Here is a 27405-nt window from a genome sequence, read left to right as displayed (position 1 = left end):
CCGATTTATCTAATTAAATAAAGTGAAAATGAGCAATTTACTGTAATTAATTGGACACCAAAATAATTATAATTAGTATAGAATAGAATAGAATACCATTTATTTCAGTATAAGTACACAGTTATACAATACATACACAGAAAAAAAAGACTAATTATGGCCACATCATGCCAATGGCATAATTATGCAAAACCTAAAAGTTATTTTTACTTCTTCAGTGAAAATATTGGCATCATCGATTTGTTAAATATATTTGATAGATCGTCATACTAGGTAGGTACCTATTTTATTGTTTTCCATATAATATATAGCCGTCTTGAGATATTATCTCAAGACGGCTTCTACGCGTGAAGTCAATTTTGAATAGGTACCGATTAGTATGGGGCCTGGGGTGTTTCGTTATTTCTGACTTATGTATTGCTTTAATGCAGTGGGCCCAATACATTAAATCCTTAAAAACTATCGACTAATTGGTACTATCGATTACAAAATGTTTCTTTTTAACATACATATTTTAAGAAATGCCTGAAATGTTTTCTACGTTATCGTTTGAATAAATTAAAAATTAAATATCTGTAGTACAATGTTTGCAATTTTGTCAATGCATGCATGCGTTCAGCCGTGCACTTTTCTTTCCATTTTCCGTCGCTAGCGCATCAATTGCGCACTGATTTAGTACAATAGACGAGTTAGAAGTTCTCATTGAGACGGGTAGATGGCGTTTGAATACATTTTGTGACTTACAACTTCTGAGGTTGGTTGGTAGAGGGCGCACAAGAAAAGGTCTTAATGGTCAAACTGAAGCGTCTAAAGAAAACTAAATTAAGTCTTTTGAATTTGTAATAAATGTAACTTGAATTATTAATTAAAATGTTAGATACAATACTAAAATGTAAGAAAATATTTCGGTTCCTTTGCTTAAACCTCGTGTCTTAAAATCTTCGCAACAATAGAATCTTTCCCTCGCTCGGGTATCAACACGACGGGTTAAACATTAACTACACCTTTTTTTTAAATAAATAATATTTTTTCTATAGATATACTAGATATTTATTTACCCACTTCCTGTCTTGCGCAGCTAAACTGTGGAATAAATTGTCGCATGCGGTATTTCCGGTCAAAAAAAAGTTCAAACTTTCAAGAAAAGAGAGTTCCTAATACAAAACTTGTTTTTGCTCTTATCTTATGTCTGTATTAGTATTTAAATAAAAAATACCTAAACATAATCTATACTCAACTGGCTCCTTAACAGTTGAGGGTAGATGAAAACATTACACGATTAAATAATGTAGGTTAAAGTCAGGTCGTTCGGTGACTAATCCAGGCTGTTTTGTAATTGGTCGGTTAGCCAATAAATGTTATAGCCCGAAAATTTACAAATTGTTTGTTTAATTTTTTTTAAATACCTAAAGCTACAGACTAGGTATAGTATTCACAAGAGACGACACGTACTAGATCCATTCTAGATACGTTATAGTTTAGATATCAACTAGTTCTCTTTTGCAGCGCAATTCAGGCAACCAATGTCACTTTTACGTTAGATAGAGTAAGATATCTATTAGATGTGAATTGGATCTCTAAGTAATATCCTGTGGAAATCGTTCAAGAGTATCTCCAGAATCGCGCAAATGTCAAATTTGACAGGTTAGATCTTAAACATACCGTTATCGTATCTTGGTGATGTCTAAAAGATATCTAATAGATGTCTATTTCAAATCCGAATCGGGCCCAATATCCCTTGCTTCCCATGCATAGAGCCGGATTACGGTCATTACTGTGCTCTGGTTTGGAAGGGATATGGGTCGTTACTTTTATGGTACCGTGTATTAAAAAGATAGGTACTAATAATGTTGGTTCTAGTTAAAGTAAGTTTTAATAACAAAACTTCTGTGAGACAGACATATTAAATATAATATCGAGCATTTTTTGACTTAAAATACGTGAGTGACCCGTTTTTAAAATTATTTAAAGTAAGTTATAGTTTTTCAGATCGATGTAAAATTAATTAAAGTTAAATAAAAATTTTTTTTTTCCCTGGATAGGTAAATGTAGTTATATTGTATAACCAGAAAAGCAAAAACACTAATTAATTTTCATCATTTTATTAGAAAAATCGATCAATTTTCCACATAACAGACATCAATAAATAGTTTTAATTACTAAGGGCTAGAAATATTGTAATAAATTAAGTTTCAAATAAATTAACTAAGTAAAATAAATAAATAAAAATAATAAAATTACTCAAAGTACATCATTTCAATATATACAGTAAATCAAAATAAATAATAATTTTACATATGACACAAATTAAAAATAAATTATAAAATGAGTATTCCGGCACAGAGCAGTCGAACCTTAAGTCTAAAATAAATAAATTAAAAATACACCTTTAAATATAAAGTACTTCCAAATTGTCCTTTACAAAGAACAATTCTAATTAGTACCTAATTCTTGTAAAATTAGGAAAATAAACACAACAAAACAAGTCACGTGTTTCAAAAGGTGGGTAAAAAAATAAAAAAAATATCACGAACTTAAAAAAGATGAACCACATGACTTGCAAAATAAAAAAAACAGTATAACTCAGATTTGCTTCTAGATCGTGGCTTGAAAAAAAAAAAACTAAACAAAAATGAGGCGACATTAGAAACTAGACTTAGATGTGATAGTTATAAGATTTAATCTTTCTTGTACGCCGAATAGTCAAGAAGATTTCCATAAATTAAAACTAAACAAAAATGAGGTGACATTAGAAATTAGACTTAGATATCTCAGTAATAAGGTTTAGTCTTTCTTGTAGGCAGAGTACGCGAGTTCTGATACATCGTTATACGAGCGACGGTCCCACCCGCCGCTGCTGCCTCCAGAAGACCAGCCGCTGTCATGGCCGCCGCCGCTATTCTTCTGTGCTATGATCTTCTTGAGAGCTATGATGCCTGAGAGCAGAAGGGCAATCTGGAAAGAAGAATACACTTGGTTAGATCAATCAATCAATCAATCAATCAATATATTTATTGCTTACTTATAGAAGATATTTGTAATTTTAAATTAGAATGGAACAGGAGACCTTCTTATAGGTAGTTGGGCGGCTAGAGGTTATGACAAAAATCGAAACGGTTAAATCAAAAAATAAGTTATGTTAAATAAAATGTTTAATGCGAGGATCTCGTGTCATGCCAGTCACCTTATCAGCTAGGTATCTTTTAAAATATTTTGTCAATGTATACGAGTAGGTACAGATGTATAACCTTTTGCCATTGTATTTTCTCGGAAACGTTCGTATTTGTCATGCTACTTCAGTCAACCTCAGTACTTTTTGTACTGACAGCCGTATTAGAACAATGAGATACGTCAAATACTAGATATTGAAACGATATGGAATAGATATGTCAGTGTCAAACAAGTGTCAAAAGTGACGTTTTTGTTTGAAGACATGTCAATTTTGACACTTGTTTGACACTGACGTATCTAATCCATATCGTTTCAATATCTAGTATTTGACGTATCTCATTGTTCGAAAACGGCTGTGAGACTGGAATGGCTTAACACATTCGTACGTTTTCATGAAAATACGATGGTAAAGGAAACCTCCTAAGGCCATCAGCAGATGAAAAATCCATAATTTGCCACTGAAATTTGAACCTGTAGCGTAGGGAATAGAGTTGATTTTGTTTTGTTTGAGAATTGAACGAAACAATACAATTGCAACTCTATTCCTATTTTAATATGGTTTAAATTTCATCAAAATTATTAAGTAATATAGGTAGGACCTTGGGCCTTAGGAGGTTATGCACTACATCTGTATTATCTGGAATTGAATAGAATTTAAAAACCCACAGATTATTAAATTGTTTTGACTGTCTTGAAAATAAACAAAAGTCTGTAGTCTACGGTTTATACTTGTTTGTATTTGGTATAGGTAAAGACATGCTTTTTTTAAAGATTGCAGCACCATCTGCGTTAAGCTTTGCAAGTTTATCTTCATTACAAACTTTCGTAGGCTACGGTATCCGTTTACGATTATGTATTTCCACGCGCTCACTAACGTAAAAAAAATCAGAACAAAGACAAATCACTTCTTGATTTCGAAACACCGTATCAAACCAAACTCATTTACCAAAACTATGTTGATATTTTTACAATCTATATAAGTAAATCTCTTCAGGCTTTGATGAAAACAAATGCCGCACGAGATTTACTTGAATAGACAATAAAACTTATTCCACTACTGCATCTCCTCGTTTATCTATTCGAACTGAACTATAAAATTCTATAAACTCGTATTGCAACACTCAAATTTCACATAAAACTATGGCTTAATATTTGTTTTCTGATAAGTTAAGTGTGAACACTAGATATTATTTAAAGAGACTGGGACGTGTTGTAACAAACAAAAGACTGCCTCGAATTTCAATGCAGTGTTGCCAACGATGTGACGAGAATCGCCTAGTTTTTTTTGCAGCAGTTTTAATGAAATATTAACTTGAGACTGCCAAAAGGAGTAGGATGCCTTGTGAATAATATTTTGTTTCTTAGTGTTATACATTCTAGTGTAATGGTTAAACATATTATAATATATTTAAACTTCGTCTAGGGATATGATATAATTTTTTTAAACCTTAATAGAAATAAAGGGCTCACAGAAAAGTGACTCAAGTTAGACCAAAACTGTGGCCCCACATAAACCAATATCTAGCAATAAGTGGGGTAAAAATTAAAATAAATCAAACGAAGGGGGCATAGTTATGGTTAATAATTGTATCAAATTATTTGAATATATTTTCCATAATATCAATATCTAGGGAGGAAAATGGGAAAGACCTTTTTTATGAAAAGGCGGTTTTGTGCTGCGATCTACTTTCATCTTAGGGTTATTTTAAAATAATAACACTTAGGTTTAGGTTAGGTTTGTTCTAAGCTGTTTGATATAGGTATTTATTCCAAAAATACCTAAAAACAATATTTTTTTCTACAACAGCAACACATTTTGTTATTGGAACGTAAGCGAAACCAATTCAGCAAAAATCGACCATCGAAGGTCAAAAGATAAACATTAGAATACCAGTAATATTATCAATTCTAAACCTTAAGTCTTAGGTATAAGGATTAATGGAACGCATTGTTTGGTCATACCTTAGATTTTGTAATGATTTTACCCATGGGATTGAGGGATTTAATAATATATGTTGTTTGTTACAAATTTGACGTGTAAAATGTATATTTTATTAATAAAAAATTGAATTGAATTGAATTGATTGTTTGCGACACGAATTTATAAAGCTTATACCGGGTGTGGCCTGTAACTCGGGCAAATAATTAAAACATAGATTGTAATTAATAATTTATAATAATAATAATATAATTTTTAAAAGTTGTTGAACAAAAGTGTCACCGTTTGAGGAGTCAAACGGTGACACTTTTGTTCAACAACTTTTAAAAATTATGAAGTATTTAGACTCCCTATTTTTCATAGGTACAAAATAAATATTATCTTCAATTGACGAATTGAGATTGACGTGGCTTGTCACGCCTTAAACATAACAAAATTCGCAATACATTGCGTCTTAGAATAAACTTTAAAGTGTATTAAAAATCAAACCACAAGTTATTTTTAAAAATTGCTGAACAAATGTTGGTCAGTATGAGGAGTACAGCCTACAATTTAATTTTTTGCTCATATTACAGGCCACACCCGGTATATACACGGTGGCTAAAAGATAACTGCATTCCCGGTACCAGGGAGATTTTGGGATTATACTGAGCAACTTTTACTATGAGACCAACCCCCAAAACCCGAAAATTTAATTGGTTATTTCTTACATTTTGGCTGGTCCATTTTCTATGGGAGGGTAAATTTTTTTTCTCGTTCCGGGGTTAGTCCCATAGTAAAAGTTGTTCAGTGTAATCCCAAAACTTTTTAACCACCGTGTAACATATTATTCTTAGTAATTTAATAGGTAGACCCTTCACAGTCACAATATAAATCTACACGAAGATCTCGTAGGATGTGACCTCACACGACCTCACAAGGCTGAGGTCTAGAAAGTGCGCCTGGATCACGAAACGCAGGTTGGGAGGTCACAGGGAAAGTAATATCGTATGAGAATGAATGTTAGGTGAATCTTCCAATTGAATCATACAATCATTTCAAAATTGCTGGGTCTTTTCATAATATGAGTGTATGGGTCACCGCTTGTGGGTTATCGAGCATGGTTGTGCTGTATTGAGCTAAAAAATGAACCATCTTTACTTCAACGTCTAAATGGGAAAGGAATGAATGAAGTTCTCATAACAAAGTAACAACCAATCTTAATAACGATATAATATAACATAATAAATGTAAGCTCTGCCAGGCGTGTCTCACTCCGCGATTTCGTCGCTTTGCTACAGGTAGCTAAAAGTACATCCGTTCGGCCCCAATTGCGCTGTCACCACCTAGCGGCCATATCTGGTCCTGTGTGTGTGTGTGTGTGTGTGTGTGTGTGTGTGTGTGTGTGTGTGTGTGTGTGTGTGTGTGTGTGTGTGTGTGTGTGTGTGTGTTAGCGTTTTTTCCCTAATGTGTATAATATGTACTGTGTCACGATAATCGTAGTAGATAGAGCCATCACGCTAAGGTAATGTACGAGTATAATTGTATAACTGTGAAAGTACCTAATGGTGATTTATGGTAGTTATATTATTAAGACGCTGCAAATTCACACGCACCTTTGAATTGCTTCGCAGATGTATACAGATTTTCTCACAATTTTTCCCTTCAACACAACATCAACAGACCAAAATTACATTCGTTGGTAGAAAACGCCAAAATAAACTTTAGTTTGGAAATAAATAAATAACTAAATAAATATTATAGGACCATTTTACACAAATTGACTAAGCCCCACAGTAAGCTCAAGAAGGCTTGTGTTGTGGGTACTCAGACAACGATATATATAATATTATAAATACTTAAATACATAGAAAACAACCATGATTCAGGAACAAATATCTGTATCATCATACAAATAAATGCCCTTACCAGGATTCGAACCCGGGACTATCGGCTTCATAGGCAGGGTCACTACCTACTAGGCCAGATCGGTCGCTACATAACAAAAAAAAAAAAAACAAACACAATAAATAAAATAGTCACATGAATTTTCGTAGTATCTTTACGTTGGGCGTTTGTCGATGTACGATTTTAATCTTCGCTGGCCCCCTCTGGTTTATATAAAGACATAAGTATTGATTGATTGGTTGAAGGAAACCAGACTAATACAAAATTCTTTATTTCTTTTAAATACACCCATGGCCATGGTTTAAGGGATGGAGCCGCCCGGTAAGCAAAGAATTGCCTGTGTTGGGAGGCACCGCTCTTCCCTAGGTTAACAACAAGTCTCTTAGTTACTACAACAACGTCATATCTCTCAGTTACCAGCGCTTCTAATCAAGAACTGAACTTTCTGTCGCACTTGTAATTTCGTACGTAAGTGTGACAGGGAGGCAACACGTAGAACGTGGTTCGCGGTAGGCCCTCTGTTTGAAATCCCTAATCCGCGGGCGAGCATGAGGGTTACAGCTCAAACTTTCTCAGTCAGCAGCAGAAGTTGTTAAGCGGGCGAGGTGTTCAAAATTACCTTGATACACTCTTATTCTCTTAACAATAAAGTCGCGTCAAGATCATTTTGGATACTTCGCCCGCTTAGCAACTTCTGCTGCTGACTGTACAATGAAAGTAGACCAGTGCCAACCACGCAGTGGGATGATAATGATGATAAAATGAATCTAGGTTTATTTTAAGTTCCATCGCCACACGAGTTTGCTCTGATATTTCAGTAGGCGAAGAAACAACTGCTACGTATACTACTACTTTCAAAGTATACAGCCGGCTTAGCCAAGGTTACAATCGCTATCGCTTCGACATCGAAAAGCATTATGTCTCTCTATCACTCTTCTATATTAGCGCGACAGTGACAGTTGCGTTTCGATCGCTACGGAGCGTAAGCGATTGACATCTTGGCTACGCGGCCTGTACTTACTATTTAACTAAGTACAACTTAACTATGTCAATAATACCAATTCATTGAGTTTTTCTTAGAAATTCATTTATCTCCAAACGTGCCTTGGCTTATTATAGTGAAAAGTTACATGGTAGCAAGTATGTAAACACCCCACTGTTATAAATGCCATAACCCATATATCCTAAAACCTTGGTAGAAAGTTAAACAGCGCCATTACTTAGACAAGTACAGATAGTTATATATAATGGCAACGACCTACTAAAGGACTGGATCCACATTTCTGACTCGGAATGATTGCGCTAGCGACTATGTTGTGATAGTATCTATTTCTATTTCCGAGTTTGTAAAGGAGAAAATGAGAAGTGGTATTTCTCTATTTTCATCTTGATTTTTTTTTATTAGAGTTAGACCTAAAACATGGTTATCTTTTAATCCTTTTGTTAAGAAGGTAATTTAACAAACGAAGATCGTAAATTGTTAAATTTCTTGATAAATATGATATAAGGTGGTGGTTACTGGCGTTCGCGCGATTGTCAATGGAGGTGACAGCAGGGTGTCATCTATTGGGCGTTAGCATGTCGAGCACTAGTACCACCACCTTATGTTGTAATTTTGTTCTTTTTGAAGTACACTGAGTAATATTTGGCGGCCAGTTGAATAGGTACACTGTAATATTTATACATGTTTCCAGTAATAGGAAGTAAACTTCTTTTCAAATAATTTAAAGAGTTAAAAATCATACAGTCAAATAAGTATAAGTAATGAAAGCATTGCGTCGACACATTTTTTGACGTGATAACGTCTTATAAATCGATGAACACCGGTAGTATGCACGAAAAAGTGTCACGTTGTGGACAGATCTCCATGGTAACGTTACGGCCACGTTTTCTTATGACGTTATCACGCAAAATTATCATCCGTAAACCGACTTTACAGACAACAATTTTTATAAATTCAAAGACAACCCAAAACTTATAAAAAAATATACTAAGACTTTTTTAGGGTTCCGTACCCAAAGGGTAAAACGGGACCCTATTACTAAGACTTCGCTGTCAGTCCGTCCGTCCGTCCGTCTGTCTGTCACCAGGCTGTATCTCACGAACCGTGATAGATGATGTATTTCCGTTGCCGCTATAACAACAAATACTAAAAACAGAATAAAATTAAGATTTAAATGGGGCTCCCATACAACAAACGTGATTTTTGACCAAAGTTAAGCAACGTCGGGAGTGGTCAGTACTTGTCTTGGATGGGTGACCGTTTTTTTTTTGCTTTTTTTTTCGTTTTTTTTTGCATTATGGTACGGAACCCTTCGTGCGCGAGTCCGACTCGCACTTGCCCGGTTTTCTAAGCTCCAGGTCAAGCATACTCTTATAATCGCATTACGGCGAAAGTAAAGGTCATCACCCCGACGACAGCTCTTGGCCAGACATTGATAGATGCGTAAAATATAAGAATAACAATAACTCACGTCAATCATCCGTAATTATTTGTATTATGATTGACTTTCACTCGGAGATTCTTAATTGAATAAAAGTGCGCCGTGGGTGTTAAGGGCCATACAATAGAGTTAAGTGACCATTATGTGGACTGTCAATGCAAAAATTTATGAATAGGTTAGTTAAGTATACCTACTGTTTTTAGAAGTATGTTTGCCGAATTTTCCTTTAAACCAACCTTATTTTTGTCACGTCGTTCTTGGTATGGATCTTGTACCTTATTTTACGTTTATTACCATTGTCATCTGAGCGTTTCTTTTATTTTTTGCCATTTTTATTTTTTGTGACCTATTTTGCCACTTTTGTGTTATTTCTAATAGTAAACAGTTTTATTGCTCAGCGCATTTCATAGAAAGCCGTTAAAATTCAGACAGGACTAATACAAGAGAGAAAATAATATAAACTAAATATCTACTTTATTTTTATATTGACCAGTTATATGATATGATTCCACTGCACAACCTTTTTTCGCTTTAATTGACTGTACTTTCAACTTGAACTTCACGGGTCACGTTAATTATTATGTCAGTAGTTTTTATCCACAGCCGCTATGATTGCTTTAACATTTGATTTCGATGATGCTATAAATCTTTGACTCTCGTTCAAAACCATTTTGTATTCTTAAAAAATGTGCTCTGGCCCCTTGGTCTGACAGTCGTTTACGACATATCGGACGGCAATAGATTTACAACTCAGACTATAAAAAAAATAATGTTACACTACTTAGTTCCATCAACAAACTAAAAGGAACTCTAAAATTCCACCGCCGGAGGACAAAAAACATAATTAGGCACTTACAGTTAAATAATATAAAAATGTAAAAAGACTTTAAACTCTCGCGTTTTGTACACATATTCAATTACACAAACGGATCTACCGCGATATAATTTCATTGTTGTGAGTTTTTCTGTGACCACAGCTGGTGCAACTCAGCTGAAACGTCGGAATTAAAGGTAAAAACAATGAAATTATATCGCGGTAGAACCGTTTGTGTAATTGAATATATGTAAAAAGACTGTCTACTTAATTTGTGTTATCCATCCGTCTCTAATATAATATATCAAAAACAAAAGAACATCGTACATAGGTAATGCTAATTATAAAATCATAATATTTATTCTTTAACTTATTAACCGAGGGAACAATTCAGTTTGTACATTTTCTATGCGAGATCTTGAGCTGCTAATTCGGTACAGTACTCGTAATAGATATAACTTCACGTCCTTCAATGAAAAATATGTACTTACATATTAATGCACTTAATGCACTCATCATTAAAATGCCAAGATCGTGTATTTAACAGGGCGTATATTATATGTATAGTCTATTTAACCTCTAGCCGCCCATACGTCAAACCATGCCAAGCAAAATTAAATTTTATTTTGTCAACACAAAGTTCAAATTAGAATGGAAGAGGAGACCTTTTTATAGGTCTCTGGGCGGCTAGAGGTCAATTCAGTAATTATATTGAAATATATGTTTCACTTGGTTTCTCTAATTAACACAATGTACTACTAGCGCGTTTTATTGTAGACCGGATAATAAATCTCATCTTACTGCTATCCTCAAGAATACCATGCCGTACCTATTTCTTTTTTTGTGCCTAGATTATGAACGTAGTTAAAAAAGCCTAGTTAAAGTTTGTAGACGATATGCTATCAAAACTTATTTATAATGTACATATGTTAAAATTATCCATACCAACAATCAATAAACAACTTCATTCAATTCTTCATTTCCTTATACATTTTCCCACATACCGGTATAAATCAAAACCAGACTTATGGCACACTGATGACAATGACCTTGACTCAATGAGTAAAAACTCTTCTCACCGACGATTAGATTCTCATTATTGTTGGCAGTTTTTGCATCGTGTAAACTGTTGCGATGAATCAGTGCCGAGATCATTGAGAACGCGTTTCTTATCTGTGCATTTAACACATTTTGTGTTTGCATGCTTTTGCAGGATGGAGCCAAGGTAGTAGCAGAGCGGCAAAAGTAAGTGCCGTACAAATGTCGCCCATACATCAAAAGTTGGCAAGACAAACGCAATTTTGATTTATCAAAATGAAGATTCACAGTACAATTTGGAATTAGAGATCTTAAAAAGGTCTCTGAGCGGCTAGAGATTATACTAATTAAGTAGCTATTAGTTGGTTTTATTAAGAAGTAAGATTATAAATTAAATTTAAAAAATAACTGGGAATTTTAAATGTTTAGCTAGATTATGTATTGGTAAAAGTAATGAGTGTAAAAAGCGTAACGCATATTTTAAAAACAAATAAGTATGCAATTTTAGAATTGTATAGTCTTTAAAATTAACTTGAATAGATAAGTTAGTTTTTTAATATTTGTATCTACCTTATCAATAAACCTAATGTAGTACTTGAATGGTAATAATATATCGTATAATTGTACGTACAATGTCGGTATTATGTCGGAGTAAAGTCATGCCTCTATCTTTAGGGTAGAATATTGTATACACAATTACCCGACGTTTAATGTCTAAAACACTCATATTTAAAAAGTATTTAATCTTAATATCGTTTATCGCCATTTAGATTTCCGCTGCTCGCTACGCTCGTGCTCTAATCAGGGACCGTATAACCGGTTTTATTAAATACCTGTATATAAACTGTCAAACGAATACCGGTTAAAATGTTATACCTATATTCGAATTAGAGGTATTGCTGTCATTCCGTTTTTGTCTTTATCGCTAAACTACACTAATTGACATAATGAAATACCGGTATTCATTAATACCTCAATAATAACAGGTATTCAGTATACCGGTAATGGTTATCGTATTTAATACCGGTATTCATTGCACTTGATCAAAGAGTAACCAAAAACTTTGCGACAAGAGGTTAAAGTTGTTGTTAAGTCCTCATGCTAATATTGATCGCAGTACAAGCGAAATATTTCATAATTTAACCACGAGCGTAGCAAGTGGTTCGAAATTGCGACCGTTTCAAAGCACGAGGTTAATGAATGAATTAATGAAAAGAATTAACCCCAGAAAACATTTCCATATGAAATATGAGCGCCGCGCCGGCGCGCCGCCGCCGCCATCAAAATTTTCGCGCCGCCGCCGCCGCCAAAATTTTCGCGTCGCCGCTGCCGACACTGCGCTATCGCCGTGGCATCGGCGTGACCTTGTCAGATACTAGAGTCTGTCTAAGCTAACTTTGCACCGATTTGAACAGAACAAAGTGAGGGAGTGTTATTATAATATAAACGTCATATTTTCATAGAAATTTGACATTAACGATGATATTTACACACGTTGTCGTTGCAAATGCTATGCAGATTAGTTTGATCGGGAATTTATTGCTTTTATATAAGGTGCTAACAAATTACAGCTTGGCAAAAAAGAGTAGAAATTAAAAAGTGGCAACACTGTAGTGTCGTCCCGTTTTCTTATATAAATTGGTTTGAAAGGGACGACACTACAATGTTGCCACTTTTTAATTTCTACTCTTTTTTGCCAAGCTGTAGGTATCGATATTTTAAGAGATGGTACTTTATATAAAAACAGTTAACTTTAAATAGAAATCAAGAAAACTTTTTATATCATATTTTTGTTTTATTTACCGAACAAAAAAATAAATTAAAATTATATTAATAAAATTAATTAAAAATAATCATTACGTGCATTTAACCACATAAAGAAAAAATACATAGAGTGCTCATGCTCACTCCATACATCAGTTTTGGTACCAAAAATACTATTATTTTCGTAGTCAACATTAGTATCGAGTAACGGAATTATCAGTACTGCTACTTGACAATAGATGTTGCACCGACCGAAAAGTCTAATGCTCAACAACTTTCAGCTAATATTAAACAAGGATTAACTGGAACTTATTTTCAACTCCTTCTGCTTTAATATTAGTTGTAAATAGTTGTTCAATACAATTTTCGTGAGTCGCGACATTTGAGACATCTAGTATCAAGTAGCGGTACTGATAATTCCGCTACTCGATGCTAAATATCAATTACGAAAATAATAGTCTTTTTGGTACCAAAACTGATGTATACTCCATACACTCTATGCTTACTATATTTGTCTATGATTTAACTGACAAGATGTTTAACACTTTCTGTTTTGCCAACAATTGTTTGTGTTAAATGTCATTATCATCAACGTGTCATTTCATTTATCAACGTGAAGTGGCCAGTTAAAAAGAGGTCTCATTTAATTATCTCATTAACAGGTTGTTTTTACGTAGCAAATTTGTTTTCCAATTTTCTCAAAGAACATCATAAAACCTAAATGTTTCATACTTAAATATACTCCAGGAGTCGAGTATTATCAGCTGTAAAAATATTGGTAGCTAATTTGTTAGCACCTTATATTAAGTTCGGATATATAACTTTTTTGGCTAATATATATTAGACTGCATGCTTTCTCTTGTCTATGCTTAAGCTAAACATGTGGCAGTAGTTAGCGATTCGGTGGCCAGGCAATGTCAATGAATAAGAAATAGGTGATATGGAGTCTAACCTAATACGTCTATTCCAGAACATATCCTCAACAATTGAATGTAAAGGTATGAGCACGATAGTTGAAGTCACGCACACAACAACAAAATCATGTAATGACAGTGAGATTTTGAAATTAATATTCTTTTTAGGCTTCCGTATTTCGTACCAATATCAAGTTGATATCAACTGTAAAAAAGTTTCTTGAAGGTTTTTTTTATAGGCTTTTAATATCGTACGTTTAAGTCGCATTCACTCATTGATTCATTCATACTATTTTTGCGATTAGTAGGTACTCTGTGCGAGCAGTGTGTGTAATCATTCACCTCTCCTGGCGATACGTACATATAATAACTATTATATTTGACTATAGCTACCCGCACTGACTTCGCACGGATAACACAAAACCTTAACAAATTGTACACCTAAACTAAAGCTTCCTCAAAAATCTTTCTATTGATAGCTGAAATCCGCATGAAAATCAGTTGAGTAGGTTTTGAGTTCATCGTGAACATACATTCATATAGTTACAGACAGACGCGGCGGGAGACTTTGTTTTATAAGGTGTAGTGAATTAGTGATAAATTCAATTAACAGTAACCTCACAATATAAAGATGTTCATTGTGCTGCTTATCTACAGTTCATGGCATGAAAAACTTTTTTCCTACCATAATTCAATAAATAATCCTTGAAATTAAAAGGTTTGAATTCTCTTCGCATAAACCAAGTTTTCAAGGCTACGCCGCCGATTCGCCGCCACCGCCAACCAATTTTGACCGGCGAACCGTCGCCGGCTAAATGCCTATCGGGCGGCGCTAGACGTGCGCGCCGGTCGAAAATAATTGGGCAACGGCGCGCCACCATAAAATCCACGGCGGCGGCGTGGAATTTTTCAACTTTTCAATATTAAGACGTATAATGAAAAGTCATGCTTAACCCTTAAATCGACAAGGGAAAAAAATCTTAAAAAACTGTGTTAGTATCATTTTTTCGGTGTTATTATCTTATTAGGTATGTGGTTGTTTATTGTAGAAAAATCATGAAAAAAATCTATTTATAATAGTTTCGAAAAAAACATAGGTATGACAAATATTTTGGATGTTGCCAGGTTCGGTGTAAATAAAAAGATACGCTGCATAATGAAAAGACGTCTAGTATTTTGGACGTTGCCGAATATACAGTACTTTATATGCATAAGGTTTTTTTTTGTCAATATCATGTTTTTTTTTTATGATTTTAGAATAATTGCTTTTAATTACAAATACACTTACTGATCATGTCAACTTATGTTATGAACTAAAGTAAAACCTACTATTTTTATATTTTTCCAAAAAGTTTATAGCTCGTAGGTGGTAAAATTTTACCAGTCATTGGCGTCATTTTATTAACATTAAATCAAACTTAGCGGGGTATCGTAGGATGCAGCAACATCTGAACAATGGTATACAATAATGCATGTAATTTTATCAATATTTTCGTAAGAACTTTCTTAAATGAAATCGGGTCTGTCTCTTGATGTCTTGATGAACGCACAGGAAAAAAAATCCGTAATAATATTTTTTTATCTATTTGGTTCATTACGTTGTAATAAGACAAATAATGACTTAGTATGGTGTTGGTGCGACATAAAATAGTAGAAATTCAATTATATAACCAGAAAAATTCCGTAAGTACGTAATTATTGCCATTTTTAAGTAAGTATTTTACGTCAAAAATGTGAGAGTTACGTAGGAAGTGGCGCCCGCAATAATTTTCAACTATTTCTTATCGGACTATAACCTATTACATATTTTAACGCTGCATAATACTGTCTTATAAAAAAATATTCGGCGCGAATTTTAAACTACCGGCGGCGGCGGCGGCGCGCGTACTCCTTATGGCGGCGGCGCGCACGTCTAATCAGCGCTCATATCTTTGAGATTATAAACTACATACATAATAAAATACAATTAAATCAACAATTAAAAAACAATTAAAAGAATCAAATGAACGCTATTAAAAATGTATTCGTCAAAATCATCACCTAACAGCTAATTTCACCAGCAACATGAAAACGGGCATTCTAAGATCCGAATCTTAAGTATTTACAACTTTACAAGCGGGCCGGACAACGTCCTTGACGAGTAGCGAAGGAACGAATCGTGGTACTACTACAACCGGTATTGGCACTTACTTATTACCGGTAATAGCTTTAGGAGTAAACTATCAAATAGTGGTATTTGTTGTCAATTGGCTAAACCGATAACACTATTGAATACCGGTATTCGAATACCTCTATTCGGAGCTTAAGTGATATAAATACCCAAATTCAAATTACACCGGTTATACCTCAATAATAACCTGTAGTCAGAATACCGGTAACGGTCCCTGGCTCTAATGCACCATAATTCAATACTATCAATGCATCAAAATGCACTCCGGATCTAGGTTATCCAGATAAACTCAAATGAAAATGGTAGCAAAAGCGGTATTTAGTCGGCGTACTTGAAAATGTGTGCCAGAAAACGGTTGAATTTGATATGAAAGATATGATTCGCTTCAGAATAAGTTTTTGTGATTTCCATACTAATTGGTACGAGTAAGGTGTTATATTCCGCTTCGGTGGTTGTAATAAATATTTTCTTACGTAGGTATAATTAGCTAAAGTAAATATGGGACATATTTTTGAGTAAGTTGTATGCACCCTTATTTTTACACTTGACTGTAAATTTTTTGTTAGGCTGCAAAAATGATTTTTAGTTTTTAAGATTATAACAGTTTTATATCTTTTAGTCCATTAAATATGTATCTATGGCTAAACGATATTTTGGTCTGATTAGAAAAATATTTAATATTTTTAAATGCAACATTTCAATAAGTAATTTTACTTTCTCCTTCATTTAATTCCGTTTCCTAGAATATTTCCAAGTGGGCTGAGCCGTGTCGTGACTTAAGCGTTCCAGAATTAAACCAGAAAGCCGGCTGTACCTGTAATGAGATATTTCTAACAATCGTAGCGTCAGAATAACAGATATTTATATTGATCATTTATAAAGAATAAATACATTTTTTCTACTCGTCGAATTTAATTGTTGAATTAAGACTTCTTACATAAAAGTGTAATTGCATACATGTCACTATGGGATCCTGACTCAACTATAATGACTTGTTACAAAACGCTTTAGTCAACTATAATGAATTCGACCATTCACGTGTGTAGCCAAAGGATAGAACAAAAGACATCAACGCGCTACTATTTAATGAATAAGGAGTGCGTTGATGTCTTTTGAACTATATTTTTATCTTCTGAGCTACTTACCTAATTTGTTTAATTGTTTAGGTTAAAGAAAAGTTTTTTTGACAAGTTTATTTTTTTCTACTAACTGTACTGATCAAGAGTTAAACCGCAGTTTAAGAGGTATAATACAAAACTCGCTGCAACGGCACTGTCATTGTCATCTGTGTCAAGTGCACCTAAACTTGTACTTACCTGGCAACTACTGGCTACATTGTTGAGAAGCGAAGTATGTCGAACAGTTTATTTATAAGAATGATAAATGTAAACACTAAACAACGAAAATGAACATAAAATCTTATTCAAGGTACTGTAATATTATGTAAGTTCATAACAGTAAAATACCGCAGAAAAGTTTTTGGCAATACCTATATATTGAACTTAAGTTTGGCCTATATTTTATCAGTTAAATCATTATTTATATCATTAGCTTGTTTGAAATAATTTCTGCACAAAAGTAGTATTACTATGAAAACGTGATTATATTTTATTAGCATCGAATAAAACTATTCTCGTATATGATATCTTCATCTTTTAATTAAACAATCTAAGATCTTAAAAGATACTACGAGTAACGTAGAGAATGAAAACGATGTCAAACGTAATAAAACCAAGAGTAATCATAAAATAATGACGGCTAATTATAAAAATAAAAGGGGAAAGGAAATTTCTATGGTTAAGATGGAAAATGCAACGATAACGTAGAACCCTAATTATCTCACATAACATACATAAATGACCATTATAATACGCTATTATTCGTCGTTAAAGTTTAAATTAGGCCTTTTATTATGATCGTGCCTTACTGTTACTTGTGTAGGCAGTTATAGAAAGTCATAATAACATTTTAAGTTTATGAAACTCAAAAGCTGTTGATTTTTTTGTGTATTTAGCAAGTGTCAGTCATATCTGAATACTTTTAACGGTTGCTTTCATGTTTGATAAATATACGAAAGGTGATTAGGTTAATTAAAAATTTAAATAAACGTGTCAGCGAATTATTTAGTTAGTTTTATTCCGTATGTACTTACGTATTTGTCACTCGATCATTCTGAATGCGTAAAAACAAATGAAGAACGTGTAACAAGTGTATTTAAAATGGAACACGATTTAAATTCAACACTTGATAGTGAAAAGTAAAATCCTTAGTTTAAAAAATACATGTTACGGATTATCTTTTGTTTTTCGTCGGTTAAAAGGGCCGATTTCACTCGTTCACAGACTATCGTGACATTAATCAAGAGATCACATAGCAGACCTAATGATATGATTCCCACGCTAACTTTGTGAACCATACCACACAATAGGTGAAGGCTAGGAAAATGTATTAACAATGAAATTAGAGGCCAATTATGCTTTTTCTAATGGTCTCGTTTTCTGCGCGATGAATATTTTATCAAGATAGTATTGAAATGTTGGTTGAAGGACAGTGTACCTACTACGTTTTTTGAGAAAAAATAAAGATATACCTACATAGCTACCTATTTAATTGCTGATATAAATTAACTGATCTAATATTATAACCTATATTCATCTTCCTAATTAATTTTCTTGATAAAGGAAATGCTTTAGTCAACTGTACCGATAAATTCGACCAATCACGTGTCGCCAAAAGACATCAACGCGCTACTATATAATTAATAAGAAGTGCGTTGATGTCTTTTGTAGTATCTTATTATCTTCTGAGTTACTTGCCTAATGAATATGTTATCAAGAGTATTGAAATGTTAGTTGAAGGTTAGTGTACTACGATTTTTAAGAAAAAATAAAGATATGTCGACATTGCTACTATTGCTGATATAAATTAACTGATCTTATGTAATATCATAACCTAATTTAATCTTCCTAATTACTTTTCTTGATAAATAACACTTTGTTTTATGACTACTGCTCAGGAATTCCGAAATCATAACATAATTCCGAAATCCTTTATTAAAACATTGGGCAAGGTGGTCTAGTTCTTTAAAAAAAAAATATGTAAGGTAAATAATAAGGTAAAATCTAAAAAAAATATATTAATAATATATCTTTGGCATAAATATTAGTAACCGAAACAAATAGATGACTCTGGATATCGTTCAGATATTAATCCTGATAAACGTTTCAATAACATATATCAAAAAGTTATGACACTATATGTTAAGCAGATAAGTTCATATTCTGTGAATCTATGGGACATTATGTTCACACAAATTATAGGGTTAAATTGCGATGTTCAAATAGAAAGTCAAAATTTAGCGCCAGTTTCATCTTTGACCATGAGAACTCATTGTCAATTTTGTGAAAGCCGGTAATAGCGGAGTTATGGAAGTATCACCATTAAAAATTGCTTAAACTACTCGAAAACGCTGACGATTGCGTCTTAATTGCTATATGCCGGTCAATTTGCAAGTTACTTGCAATTTTAGTGATGTTTTGTATGTTAAATGGTGGTTAAGCGTTGTTAAGTTTGAATAAAATACAAATTAATAGCTTAGAAGTGGTGGTTATCCAAATATTACTACCATTAATTGCGATATTTGCATTAAGTAATTGCTTTTGTTTTAGAATACTCAGCAAAAATAATAATATTTTTACTATCTTTCATCTTCCCTTCTCTAATCCCTAATTATTACCAGTTCGCCGGACCTTATCAGCCTGTCAGTTAAACGCAAAATTCGATAGGTCCGGACAAGAAACATGCTGATATCGTACAGCGGGCTGGTAATCTGTGGGCCCCTTGAGAACCATGGCCGTCACAATGTACAGGCCTATCAACTGAATTACAAACGATTAAATTTAATTATTTACTTACAAAAAAATTCGGGTGAAATTAGTTAACTGAAGATGCTCCGAAACTTAATTATAAAGCTTAAACTTTTGGGTTGCATCATTTAAAAAGTGGCAGAAGATCGGGAGGTTCCAGTAAGAGATGGATATTCATGTGTTGCCAAAACATCATACCTTTGAGACTATGAGGGCCTTGCCAGCCAAGATGAAGAGTCCAGCAATAGCCAGCGGGACCATGGCGGCCATCTTCATCGCGAAACCCATCGCCATCATGCCCATCATCTTCTTCATCTTGCCTCGTCCTGGAAAATACATGATATCTTATTAGACATCGGATGCTAGTAGTTGTTACATGATAAAGACAGGTTTGTCTCTTTCCATCGCGCAATGTTATGGCTCCTCTACACGATGGGCCAGCGTCGGCCACTCCCAGGGGACGCAGCCATGCGGTAGAATGAGATAGCAATATCACTTGCTCCCTCTAACGCATAAATGCGTCCCTTGGAGTGGCCGGCGCTGGCCCATCGTGTAGAGAAGCAATGAAACAGTGACGAGTATTTTGTCATATCATACGCCTGCTGGTCTAGGTAGCACGGAACAGGCGGTTGAGGACAGCGTACGACGTCTAAAGATTCCTATATCTCTTCTTCTTCCAGTGCCATCTCCTACCGGAGGTCGACTATCATGAGGGCTATAATATAGCCCTCATGATAGTCGACCATATTATGAACTTTAGACACAGCTGCGCGGAATAATGAGCGTGTGCTCGGTTTGAACCATGTTCGGAGATTTTTGAGCCATGAGTTACGTCTTCGTCCGGATGATCTTTTCCCTTGGATCTTTCCTTTTATAATGAGGTGAAGGAGTTCATACTTCTCGTTTCGCATGATATGACCAAGGTACTGTAGCTTGCGTTATATACCTATATCTCTAGAGGAGATATTCTCCAGGACGTCTTGTAGTCGATCAAATAAACATAGTAGCTGTAAGTCTCCTGTATGTTTCACATTATTTATTATACAAATTAAGCAATATTAGCTACGGTCAAACAATGGATGGGTGACCGCGACTGTGATTATCATATCAAGGGTCTGATTGATTTTTAGGGTTCCGGACCTCAAAAGGAAAAAACGGAACTCTCATAGGATCACCTCGTGCGTCTGTCTGTCTGTCCGACCTTCACCCACCCCCCTTTATCTCTGAAACTACTGGGTCTACAATTTTGGAAAAAATACACAAAGTAGTATTTTACCTATAAATGACAGGAAAATGTATTAGAAATGTGCACCCAAGCGTGAGTCGGACTTATACGGAACCCTTGGAACACGAGTCCGACTCCCATTTGACGGGTTTTTTTTTAAGGAACAATCTTGGCAATTTTACTGTTATTATCGATAGCTACCTATCACAGAAGACCGGACTTATCACTTTCAAGGAAACGCAAACTACCGTACATATACGTAGATTTCGATTTCTCTTTGGGATATTCATTACATCGTAATGACATAATGAAATGAAAGTGCAAATTAACTCGTCGGGGTAACAAGAACCCCCTAGGCCGATCTGCCGGATGTTATTGACTTAGGCCCACTTGCACCATCCCACTAACCCCGGGTTAACCGGTTAAACCTGGAGTTACCATGGTTAACAGTACAATATGACACTGGGTTGACGGTTAAACCGCTTAATCCCAGGTTAGTGGGATGGTGCAAGTGAGCCTTAGTCAATCAAATTAAAACCTAAATTAACAAAATTGTATTACTTCAGCAACCAGGAAAAAGTATGCTTCAAAGGAAATTTACAGTTATTTTACAGTACCTAAAATGCTTTGAGTTTCCGATGTATCGGAAGCCGGTGTAGCTCGAAGCTTTGAGTGCTTGTTTTTTTTTTCAAAATCTGTCCATATAAATAGTTAAAAATGTCGTAATGTCAAAACGCGAGTCAACACCAAAGGAGAATGTATTGATAGCACGCTAAGCAAAATTGAACGTATTCATAAGTGTTAAAATAAGTGATATTTACATTAGTTAATTGTCTTTCGTGTTCTAGTAATATTACGAGTGCATAATTATTACAAATGCCATCTGTCGCTCAAACAAATTACACATGCGTGTAGTATATTGTTAAAGAAATAAACAGTTTTCATTTAATTTACTGTCACTTATAATTACAGGTAAATTACCGTATGCTATCACACTAGGAAAACCCCAAATCGGTACAGTCGCAATCAGATATATCGGAGCGGCCAAGGTGCTCACTAATATCGAATACGCCTCTATCATTAAGCCGCTTGAGTGCATGTTCAGATATTTTTTACACATCGGCCGCTCCGATGTATCTGATGGCGACTGTAAATATCGTTAATAGCAATTGCGAAGTTTTCCTTCCTTATTACACAATAATTATAAGCCGGATATATTGAAAATGATGATAAATTTACTTAATTATAAGTAGTTAAGTGTTACTTATGTCTTATGTTTTTTAAGTTTAAATACCGGGTGTGGCCTGTAATATGAGCAAAAAATTAAACTGTAGGCTGTACTCCGCATACTGATCAACATTGTTCAGCGACTTTTAAAAATAACTTGTGGTTTGATTTTTAATACACTTTAAAGTTTACTCTAAGGCGCAATGTATTGCGAATTTTGTTATGTTTAAGACATGACAAGCAACGTCACTTACAATGTTATGACGTGGCGATGGCGTCCATTAAAGATAATATTTATTTTGTATGAAAAATAGGGAGTCTAAATACTTCATAATTTTTAAAAGTTGTTGAACAAAAGTGTCACCGTTTGACGAGTACCATCTATGTTTAAATTATTTGCTCGTGTTACAGGCCACACCCGGTATACGGACGATGTTACTAATACCTAGTCGTATTCTAATTTCCTTATTTTGTTATACCACGACGATCGCAGATTTGTTCGCAGTTTGCTTAGGCCCAAATACCCATTGAGTAGTGACAGTGAGGTATGACAAATGTGATCAAGCAAAGACATAAAATTCATTGTATTTACGTCATAAAAGCATGTTAAATAAGTGAAAAGTGAATCTGCAATATACAGATATCATAAAACCAACATTAAAGCACAAGTGGTGAAGATATTAAAATTTGTATTCATGAATGATAGCAATTAAAGAAGTTTTGCTATTCACTGTTATAACTCACGATTTCGTGATCTTCATTGGAAGTGCTTTATGTGAATATTAACTTTCCCTCAGTTTCGGATCATTGATAAATTTTAATACACTTTGTCTTGAAATTATTGCGTTATTGAGTGAATCTGAATTGAAATTTATGTAACTTTTACACGGTATGTAATAAAAATAAACACTGCGTGGGAAAAGTGATGCAGATAGTTTGTAGCGTTAATATAATGTAATCTAAAATGTTTTATCGACACATTGAGATTAGGATTCATAGGTAGTACCTATGTAGTATAGTAGATTTTATGCAATTCTATCGGTAGAGTAATATGTAAACTTTTATCATTATTGTTTACATAACAAACATATGTTCCTTTGACTCACAAAGCATAATGTAAGTAAATTTTGGGTGTTTTATTTGTTTCCAGCTCAAAAGGCTGTACGGCGTTTAAATCCACTTACACCATTCGTTAACCCAGGGTTAACCGGTTAAACATGGAGTTACCGTGGTTACCAGTACAATTTGACACTAGGTTAACGGTTTAACCGGTTAACCCCGGGTTAGTGAGATGGTGCAAGTGCCACTAAGAAAATTTTATGTGAAATGATAGAAAGTGAAATGTATACATTACGAGTATGATCAAAAATACTATAGTAGTTTAAGATTTTTTTAATAATTGAATGCACAAGTGTTTTGTGCATGTTCGGAATTTTATTATTCGGAGTTACTAAGGTTTCCCGTGCTGTAAAGTGTCATATTTTTTGAGTTGCTGAAATTTCCCACTGTCAAGTGTCATTTATGTCTTTTATGACTGTCATTAGACACGTTGAGCGACATAAACAGCCACAATAGCCCCAAATGGACGCACTGACCACACCACGCCACTTTTCCATCATGTCATTTGAGGTTTCCATTTGACATTTATTTAAATAGGCCTATTATTTAGACGACAGTTCGTTGGAAAAGTGATTTTCTTTTGAATTTAAATAATAGTGTGATAGTTGTGGCTACATATAGATATTATTTAGCCTAATACCTATATACACTATAGTATTATGACGTTAAAGTTTTGTACCTTATCAAAGTTACTACAATTATAGGTACAGTCGCCATCAGATATATCGGAGCGGTCAAGGCGCTCACAAATATCTGAACACGCCAATCACGCGTATTCGGGAAACGAGATAATCACAAGATCTAGAAACGATATAGAGATCAACTAGATTTACATTAGATATCGACTAGATGTGACTTGGATATCTAAGTCATAACTTGTCGAAATCGTTCAAGAGGGCCTCCAGAATCGCGGAAACGTCAAATTTGACATATCTATCTTACAAATATCTTTAAATTATCCATATCGTAACTTGTGTAAAAGTTATGGAAATCTCGATCAATATTATATACGAGTATATCATTTTCCGGAATCATTATGCGTTGTTGATTGATATTTCGTATTTATAGTGTATTTAAAAAGTGGTAAGAAAATATTGTTATGATGATTCTGACTTCATTACCTTAAGACCTTTAAAGGTAGGTTATGAGGTGTTTGCTTGATAAGAAAATCTGTTAGCAATAGAAAATTATTATAATTGCACTCCGATCTCCATTATATATACGAGCCTAACTTAAAGTGGTGGCTATTTATTTACGTATAACAATAAGTTCAGGTCATTGAATTTTTAAAGTATGTACATATATTCAATACGATTGTTACTAGTGAAAGATTATGGTATGGTAACCTGTCCATTGATTACATGCTAAACATAGGTTATCATAAATACGTTAATTATTCGCCACGTGTCAATCATGTAACATGATAAAGTTTTATCACTTGTCTTATTAAACGGTTGGATGAGTTTGATTATCTCATGGTTTATTGATGATTACTAGGTAGGTACATACTTTTTAAAACATTATGCTGCTCACATAACAGGAATTGGATTCGAATTAAGTTGTTGCTTATTGTTCTGTTGTTGTTTTGGTGTAATGGGGGCATGAATTTCGAATAAGATAGTTAAAAGAAATATTTAAATAAAAAATAATAATAAAGCAGGTTTGTTAATGCAAAAAGCGATATAAGGTTTACTCGGGTAATTCCGAATGTCGAAAACTGTCGGACAATTCCTAAAAGAGACTTTTATTATGATGGAATTAAGGGTGATTTTCATCTGAATTTCGGAATTATCCGACATTCGGTATTACCCGAATACACCTTATAGATATATATAATAACAAGTATATGTTTCGCCTATTCACGAATGTTAAGCGCCATAAATCATAATGTCTGGTTGTAAAATTCATTGTTATTCGATAGTTTTTGATATAAGATTATTAAGGATATTACGAGCCCCGATGCAAATGATTTCGTCTAGTTCCGCGCAACAATTTTCTTTATTTTAATAAATTTTACACATGAACATATAATGACCCAGTAATGGGAACCATAATAGCAATGTTTAATGTAGTTTATTTTGATCGCATAATAAAATTGCATGAGACTTTTATTGCTGAAAAAAACGAATTTTCAAAAACGTTGTTCAAATCATATTGTCCTCTCCTACAGCACTGCTGCATGCATGGGCTCGAAACAAAATTGTCAGTACATTGGCAGAGCCCTATTGCTTTCCCTGGTAATAGCCTTTTTCACATATGTTGTAATCCTACCCGTCTAAAAAAAATAAAAAATCATTATTGGGGTCACTCAAAAAATGGGGTCACGTCACCTGACGAAAACATATGCATCGGGGCTCGTAAAATTATCTTGTCCTTGGTTACCGAGTACGGCAGACAATCCATTTAAGAATCAAAATAAGTTAAATATTTACCTTCTTCGACGCCCCTATTCAACTCCTCTCCTGTCATCTTGGGCAGGGACAGCTGAATGGTCCTTGAATTGGCGAAGGACGCAATCCTGTCCCACAGCATCTCTGAAAGAGTCTCGTCCTTATCCTGAAGATTCCTCGGCAGCGTTGCTTCAATATCCTTTTCACTTATAGGCGCTACTTCAGGCTCCGAAGATTTTATAACTTCAATCCCATCTATAACTGGTATTGCTTCCATCCTCGCCACTCGATCGAAGAACAATATGGCCTTCTTTTTCAAGCAAGGAACAATCCCGTCAGTCCGTTGGCATTCTTCATATATCCTCAGCATACTTTTTAATCCCATGTCTTCTCTTGGTGCTGATTGAGCCACCGCGAGGACCGCCGCAACAACAACCACTTTTGCAAACATTGTGTTAGATCCACGCGGTGCGGTTGGTAAAAAAAGACTGTTTATGAACATAAAGCGCCTCGCGTATTTATAGGCTGTATGGCAAAAAGAACTGTGCCTCTAAGATCGAGGGCTAGGGTGAGTGCACAACGGTTGAACTACGAATGGGACGCTTGGAGTTTGTATGCCGCTTTAGAGTAATTCCGCCGCTCACCGCTGGTGTGTTCCCACCGTTAGTCTGTAACTATGTGTGAGTGTGTAGCGAAATGGAAAATTGTTTGTGTTAGTCTGTAGAAGGGAGTACTTAGGGATGGAGGTGGCAAGTTTGATAATGACCCTTTATACAAAGGCTTGACATACACATTTGACACGGTTGTTAAGAGGCATTGAAAAGTTTCTTTAATGTTTGGATTAACTGATGTTCACACGCTTACATAGTTAGGCCCATATATTTATGTTATGGTCCATAAATTAGTATTTTGCTATAGGTATCTCGATACCTTTTATTTTTGAATGGGTTTTAAAATTGAGTCCGGGAGTCCGGTGACACCGGGAGTCCGGTGATTAGTTCGGCTCTGAATGAACATTACATTATTTATAGTAATAAGTGGTAAGCGGTGTGGGCCACACATATTGTAGATATTATAGCAATTATAGTTCAATAAGTATAACTTGTAGTGGCTGTTTGTTTACCTAAATAAATAAATAAATAAAAAAACTTCTGGTATAATAATATGTATTTAAGTTAATAACATAAAACTGCAAAAAATATACTTATTCATGATGTCTTCTCTCTTTCTTTGTGTATTTTGGATAATATTTAAAGCCAGCATAAAGGTACTAATATAATATAATCATAATTCAGCCTATATACGTCCCACTGCTGGGCACAGGCCTCTCTCTATAGTCCCCACGCTAGCCCAATGCGGATTGGGGACTTCACAAACACTTTCGAAATTCTTCGCACATGTATGCAGGTTTTCTCACGATGTTTTTCTTCACGGAAA

At 34.4% G+C, this 27405-nt stretch overlaps 1 protein-coding gene across 1 annotated transcript; it reads right to left on the bottom strand.

Annotated features, from left to right (window-relative positions):
* Positions 1 to 2670: 2670 nt before the first annotated feature.
* On the bottom strand, positions 2671 to 26713 carry LOC134675223 (uncharacterized). The gene is made up of 3 exons (XM_063533438.1): positions 26011 to 26713; positions 20206 to 20333; positions 2671 to 2955 (listed from the first exon to the last, which is right to left on the bottom strand). Exons 1-3 carry the CDS (start codon positions 26468 to 26470, stop codon positions 2785 to 2787), a joined length of 759 nt encoding a protein of 252 aa, XP_063389508.1. The 5' UTR covers positions 26471 to 26713; the 3' UTR covers positions 2671 to 2784.
* Positions 26714 to 27405: the final 692 nt, after the last annotated feature.

This window comes from Cydia fagiglandana, chromosome 21 (assembly GCF_963556715.1).
Source record: "Cydia fagiglandana chromosome 21, ilCydFagi1.1, whole genome shotgun sequence".
NCBI lineage: Eukaryota > Metazoa > Arthropoda > Insecta > Lepidoptera > Tortricidae > Cydia > Cydia fagiglandana.
The sequence above is the reverse complement of the archived record's forward strand: the minus strand, read 5'-3'. Positions and strand labels throughout refer to the sequence as shown.